The sequence below is a fragment of the Morus notabilis genome, unplaced genomic scaffold, assembly GCF_000414095.1.
Source record: "Morus notabilis unplaced genomic scaffold, ASM41409v2 Scaffold137, whole genome shotgun sequence".
Classification (NCBI taxonomy): Eukaryota; Viridiplantae; Streptophyta; class Magnoliopsida; order Rosales; family Moraceae; genus Morus; species Morus notabilis.
In genome coordinates, this window is record NW_010358172.1 from 466,298 (window position 1) to 473,833 (window position 7,536).

At 40.4% G+C, this 7,536-nt stretch overlaps 1 protein-coding gene across 1 annotated transcript in view; it reads right to left on the reverse strand.

The window, feature by feature from the left end:
- The window catches only part of LOC21407738, a 9,708-nt gene extending 4,107 nt beyond the window's left edge, over window positions 1-5,601 (reverse strand). The window contains exons 1-2 of the mRNA XM_024161600.1: window positions 5,194-5,601; window positions 4,460-4,640 (exon numbers count right to left, since the gene is read on the reverse strand). Coding sequence (XP_024017368.1) covers window positions 4,460-4,640; window positions 5,194-5,289 — 277 coding nt within the window. The 5' untranslated portion in view covers window positions 5,290-5,601. The remainder of the gene's footprint in view (window positions 1-4,459; window positions 4,641-5,193) is intronic.
- Between the last annotated feature and the right edge of the window lie 1,935 nt (window positions 5,602-7,536).

Genomic DNA, 7,536 nt, shown 5'->3' on the forward strand with positions numbered 1-7,536 from the left:
GGGCAGAACGGCCACTCTGCTTAAATGCTGTGCCTCAAAAGAAAGATTTTCCTTTTCGGAAACTATCGGATTCCGAATGGCAAGAGAAAAAGGGAGAAAGGTTTATGCTTTCGCTGTGATGAGAAGTTCACCATGGGACACCGGTGTAAGAAGAAAGAATTACGGATCATGTTGGTTAGTGATGAGGATGAGTCCGAGTGTGAAGAGCTGGACAAAGCACAACCGTGGGAGTCTTTAGAGGGAGTACAACAGGAGGTTATCGAGCTTTCCTTGAATTCAGTGGTGGGGTTATTGACTCCAAAGACCATGAAGCTTCGTGGTATCATCGCCCGACAAGAGGTAATTGTTTTGATTGATTCTGGTGCGTCGCATAATTTCATTTCTTTGGAAACAGTGAGAAAGTTAGCTATTCCTGTTATTGGTGTACAAGTGGGGACAGGGGAATCAGTTCGAGGAAAAGGACTTTGTAGGGAAGTAGTTTTGACTCTACCGAATTTGACAATTGTTGAGAGAGAGGGGGGGGGGGGGGGGGGGGGGTAGATGTGATTTTGGGCATGCAGTGGTTGGAAACTTTCAGAGGGATGGAAGACGCATGTTATGAAATTTAGAGTAGGAGGCGAAGGTGTGATTTTAAAAGGAGATATGAGTCTTTCTAAGACCATGGTTTCTCTCAAGGCGATGTTCCGCTCTATAAAACAAGAGGGACATGGATTCTACTTGGAGTTGAGCACATTACGGGTTGATTCCGACACAGGAAGCCCACTTCAGGAACCGGTGCAACACCTATTGCAGCAGCACTCCAAGGTCTTACATATGCCGGGTGGTTTACCTCCTCGGCGTTCGCACAACCACCGCATCATACTTCCAGGAGGAACAGGCCCCATTAGCGTTCGACCTTATAAATATCCTCATTTCTAAAAGAACGAGATAGAGAAGTTGGTAAAGGAGATGCTCGCAGCCGGAATAATCCAACCAAGTACAAGCCCTTTCTCTAGTCCCGTGCTCTTAGTCAAGAAAAAAAGATGGAAGTTGGCGCTTTTGTGTTGACTATCGAGCGCTCAACAAGGTTACGGTGCCTGACAAATTTCCCATACCGGTAATTGAGGAGCTTTTGGATGAATTGGGTGGGGCAACTGTTTTTACCAAATTGGATTTAAAGGCTGGTTACCACCAAATCAGGATGGATGACGGGGATGTTCCGAAGACCGCATTTCATACCCATGAGGGCCACTGAATTTTTGGTGAAGCCGTTTGGTCTTACCAATGCCCCTGCCACTTTTCAAGCATTGAAGAATGAGGTATTAAAACCCTTCTTGAGGAAATTTGTATTGGTATTTTTCGATGACATTTTGATCTATAGCACCTCTTTTGATGAACATTTGACACACTTGGATTTGGTGTTGGCAACGTTAGAGGAGCAACAGTTGTATGTTAATAAAAAAAAGTGTATGTTTGCTCAAAGTCAATTAGAATATCTTGGACATATCAGGTGAGAGGGTGTCGGCCGACCCTTCCAAGATTTCTGCGATGTTGGATTGGCTGACTCCTCGTTCTATTAAGGAGCTGCGAGGCTTCTTGGGTCTCACGGGGTATTATAGAAGGTTTGTGGCTGGTTATGGACATATAGCTTGGCCATTAACCCAACAGTTGAAAAAAGACAGTTTCAATTGGAATCCATTGGCCGAAGAAGCTTTCTGAAGCTTGAAAACAACCATGACAACAGTGCCTGTTCTCGCTTTACCAGATTTCTCTATGCCATTTGTGCTCTGGATTCGGAATTGGAGCCGTTTTAATGCAGCAACAACAACCAATTGCCTATTTCAGCCAGGTATTGTCGGCCAGGGCTCGCGCAAAGTCCGTTTATGAGCGGGAATTGATGGCGGTAGTTCTTGCTATTCAGAAATGGCGTCACTATCTACTTGGTCGACACTTTATTGTGCAAACGGACCAGCAAAGTCTAAAGTTCCTACTAGACCAGAGATTAGTGAGTGGGGAGCATCAACATTGGTTGTGCAAGTTACTGGGGTATGATTTTGAGATACAATATAAGCCGGGTTTAGAGAATCGAGTGGCTGATGCTTTGTCTTGGAAGCCCTCAAATTTGGAACTCATGTGGCTGAGTTCCACGGCAGCTTTTGATTGGGACACCATTCGCCAACAGGTGCTTCTGGATCCGAAGTTGGCTGAATTCAAGGCTCAGTTGTTAGTCGACCCTACAGCGGTGAAGGGATATACCCTGGTGAATGATTTATTGCTCTACAAGAATCAGGGGGTGATTCCAAAAAAATCTTCTCTCATTCCGGTCTTGCTGAAGGAGTTCCATGGCAGTAAGGTGGGAGGCCATGCAGGGGTTTTAAAAACTTAAAAACGGCTGGCTTCGGAGTTCTTTTGGTTGGGAATGAAACAGGATGTCATGTCATTCGTGGCCGCTTGTCTCATTTGTCAGCAACATAAGGCTTCTACTCTTTCTCCGGCTGGTTTGCTCCAGCCACTTCCTCTTCCGACTCAGGTTTGGGAGGATATTATGCTAGACTTCGTGGAGGGATTGCCCAAATCCGGGGGTCTTGACACAACATTAGTGGTGGTTGATCGATTAAGTATGCTCATTTTCTCGGACTGCGCCACCCATTCTCAGCCAAATCTGTGGCTGCCTTATTTGTGAAGGAGGTCGTACGCCTCCATGGGTTTCCTTGCACCATCATTTCGGATCGGGACAAAGTCTTCCTTAGCCACTTCTGGACTGAGCTATTCAAGTTGCAGGGCACTTCCTTGCACCGTAGTACTGCTTATCACCCTTAAACGGATGGCCAGTCCGAGGTGGTGAATCGATGTTTGGAGGCTTACCTACGTTGTTTCGTATCGACTCAACCCGCCCAGTGGTCCTCCCATATTCCTTGGGCAGAATATTGGTACAATACAAGTTACCATGTCGCGGCAGGAATGACTCCTTTCCGAGCCCTTTATGGTCGTGACCCTCCTAAGTTGTTTCGATTTGAGAGTGGCTCGGCTGCCAATTCGTTGTTGGAGCAGCAACTTCAGTCTCGGGACGCTCTCTTGGATGAGTTGAAGGGCCATTTGCTGCAGGCTCAGCATAGTATGAAAATGAGGGCAGATCTCAAACATAGGGACGTCCACTTTCAGGTGGGCGACTTGGTTTTTCTGAAGCTACAGCCGTATCGTCATCGTTCTTTGGCCAGGTTTATCAACGAGAAATTATCTCCTCGGTACTACGGTGCAAGGAAGTGCCCTGCAACTTGTATAGCTCCGGTGGCGTATTGTTTACAGTTACCGGTTTCTGCCAAGATTCATCCGGTTTTTCATGTTTCACAACTTAAGCAAGCTATTGGAGTGTCCGATATTTCCCAGGAGCTCTCCCTTATCTCCTTTCTGAGGACTCCGAGTTACGTGTCGAACCAGCATAGCTCTTGAATACTTGTTTTGCTCCTGACTCCGACCAATTGGAAGTGCTGATCAAGTGGAAGGATTTGCCTGATTTTGAGGCCTCTTGGGAGTTGTTTGATGTCATACAACAACAGTTTCCGGATTTTCACCTTGAGGACAAGGTGACTCTTTTGGGGGGCAGAGTAATTGATAAGACCAAGCCTCTAGTCAGACGGGTTTTCGTTAGGATGGGGAAACGGGTGTAAATGGAGTTGCTTGTAATGGATTAGGCTTGTAACAGATTAGAGGAAGTTAGAAGGGAAGGGTTGAGGGGGCTGAGAGTTAGTTACAACAGATTAGGAGGGAATGTGGAGGGGAAGAGGGGGTACAGGGGGTGATCAAGAGAGAGAATTGGAGAGGAGCTGGCAATTGAGCCAACTGGGAGGTTGCAGTCCCTCAAAGCACTGCGGTTATGTACATTTGACTATAATTCAATAAGAGTTCCTGATTCTTGATTCCATTTTGTCTTTTCTTTTTCTTGTTGTGTGGAAGAAACCCTAGAATCTATCATTAACATCATATTCATCTTATTACTTTCTTACATGCTTGTTCCGTAACAGATCACATATAAACGCGCGCTGTTAAAAGGAATACAAATTATGCCTACACCTCAAAGAACCCAAACCATCTAATCATATAAGGTTGAGGAAGTAACAGATACACATATCGCATTCTAGTCTGTTTTGGATTGGTTTGGATGCACCAATACATCATTATGTAGGCTTTATGAAGTGCATGATTATATAGAACTAGCATAGCAGCAATACCGAGACTTCTAATTAAGAATTATTTTTACACACCACAACCAATCACAATAAAGATAACATATATATACTAAAAGGAGAGTGAGGGAAATGAGAAAAAAAAAAGATGGATCTTGTATTACATTGAAACATCATGACATTCAGACCAGAAAGTTTGAACCAAATTCAAATTTTTGTGAGAAAAAACACTGTCGTAAAAGAATTGAACCGTGGTTCAAACCCACGAAACAAACATGACCAAAGATTTGCATTACCTTGAACATCAGTGAGCAGAGGGCTTTTAACTGCTGATTCAATCTTGACAAACTGGCTTGGATTAGACAACCCACTTATGGGTTTCCATGCCTCCTCACCCTCATAAGCCCTCAAATTAAGAGATCCTATTCTCATAATCTCATGTCTTGCTCCATAACACGGAAAAATAGGATGACAATCCTGGGTCAATTAAATGGAGTAAATCAATAATTCACTACTGAAAGAGTGGAACTAATCAAGGATGGGACAGGTTCAGTTGCATTTCAGTTGCATTAAATTGCTAAGGAAACATGTTAAGAATAGATAACACACCTTTGACAAGCCTGAAAATTCACCTAATGAAACTATAATTGAATTAGAAACCACATACATAGGATGATAATTACTAACTGAAACACGATTCAGACGATAAACAGCATAAAAAAAAGATAAAATTGCAAGCATCTAAAAGAGACATTTTGACAATAACAACCCAAATAAATTTTTATTGTATCCACTTGAATAGTGAGTTTATGTTTCATGATTTTCTCAAATATAGTACCCCTTTGACAAGCCTATTGAATTAGAATTTAGAAACCATATACATAGAAAAAAACCATAATAATTGAACAATAAACCAACACAACGAAAAGCTTAAATCACAAAACCCACACATATTTTATTATTACTCCCAATAAATTCCCATGATTTTGAAGAACAAAGCAAACCCAATTGAAAATTTTTTTTCTTTTACCTGGATGGCCTTGTTGATGGCCTGATCTTGTTGGGGCAAAACTACTCCAGGATGGTAGCCACTAGAAGCCATCAAACAACACAGCTTCACAACCATGTTTAAGGGAAACCCAGTTCGGAAACCAAGTTCCTGAGACCAAAATTTCTTCCCTTTCTTTTTTTGGAGACTTTTTCAGTTTGCCATAGACTTATCCATCTTTGGACCTCAAAATTCCAAAGATTTTCAGCACAAAAATTACGAAAATCACAAAAGATGGGGGATTAACGTGATCCAATCGCCGGATCGAGACGAGAAAATTCTGATCTTTGATTGTGTGGTACTCATGGCCTGTTGAGAATCGGATTCCAGGTTGGATTACTCGAGACAGACAAAAAGACTGTCGTTTTCTTCTTCCTTGGAGTCACCTCGAGAATCTGGTTCATTTTTTTTCTTGTCTCATTTCACCATAATCGGATAATATTGGCCGCTGATATTCAATACCAACGACTTTATCGGACTTTCTCTGACGGGTTTGTGGTTTGTGATGAGAGAAAAGAGTGTGCAATTCGTGGTAACGGTTGCACTTGATTACTATTTGTGATAAAAAACTGTGGAGAGGGCCACTAAGAGCCCACTAATGCAAGGCCCAAACTTGGCTTAGACCCGCAATTGTCTACCCAAATATGTGTGTGAATCTGATTTTGAATTAATAATATTATAATAATATTTAGAGAAAATTTATTTAGAAGAAAATTGCCCAACTTATCTTAGAGTAAATGAGTGAAATTTTACACGTTATTTTGAATTAATACCCTCTAATTAATGTAATTATTTGATTAAAAAGGGTTATTAATAAAAAATAAAGGAGTATAAATTTAGACATATACGCTTTAAGAGATATTTGTCTTTTTTCTCCGATTATTTAGTATGCGACTAATTAATAACTTTATATTTATGTCATCTAGTCTATCACTATATTTTTTGATTAAAAAAATTGATAGTCTATTAGAAAAATCTCCAAAGAACAGATGGGAGATGTCGGATCATCTTTGTTGGGAAAAAAAATAATTTAATGGGATAGTTTTCTGGTCAATCGAACAATAAAAATGTTATATTTATATTATTGGGTGACATAAATGTAAAGATAATAGCTTTTGATGTAATTTTTTCATTTATTTAGTTATTAGAGATGTAATCTGTCACACCCTGAGCTGGAGTTAGTAACATGGAGGCTCGTTTAGAAGTTAAATGCGATTAGGAGAGTAATTAAACATTGAGAAACATAATAATCAAAATCAAAAGGGAAAATATTAAAGAAATTTCCAAACGAGCCCCACATTTAGCTGAAAATAAATTACAAGAAAGTTACGAGGTCACCCGCACTTTCTGATTACAAGAGGTTAAAACTTGAGCCTCTAATATCGTTCAGGGCTTCACCCACAAGATATGTAGTATGGTACATACATGAACATATAAATAACATTACAGACATAAATCACAGTCTAGTAATCCAAAGTTTAGAGTTTACAGAGTTTACAATCCTTACATTTGTACACAGGGAGGATGAACACAATCCTTTTCTAATCAGATGGTAGCAACTAACTCGTCTATTCTGCACTACTCCTCGTGTCGCCTGGGAAGGGTTTAATATTTATAAAGCAAATAAAACGTGAGCGAAAGACCCAGTATGTTGTAATTTAAAATGACTTTATAAACAAGTAAATAGATAAATAAATAAATATAGACGTTTAGTTCCAACACAATAGCCGGAACCTCACATCCTTTTTCTAAAAGGAATATAAACTGAAAATTCTGTATTATAGGCATCAGCAAGTAATTTATCCTATGATAAATTACTTACACAAGCACAAGCACAAGTGTCACGCCCCAAAGCCGGGGTCGGTAACGTGGAGGCTCGATTAGGGGTTAAACGCGATTATGAATAAAAAATTAAGGAAATTCCCAAACGAGCCCCATATTTCACTGAAAATAAATTACTGACTACAAGAGGTTTATAACTAAGCCTCTCACACCGTTCAGGGCTTCACCCATAGGATATGCAGTATTGTACATACATGAACATGTAAATAACATTACAGACATCAACCACAGTCTAGAAATCCAAATATTCAGAGTTTACAGAATTTAGAATTCTTACATTCGTACACAGGGAGGATGATCACAATCGTCACCAAATCCGGTGGTAGTAACTCACTCAGCTACTCCGCACTACTCCTCGAGTCGCCTGGGAGGGGTTTAATATTTATAAAACATATAAAACGTGAGTGAAAGGCCCAGTAGGATATATTTTGTAATAACTTTGTAAATAAGTAAATAAATGAGTAAACAAGTAAATAAATAAAT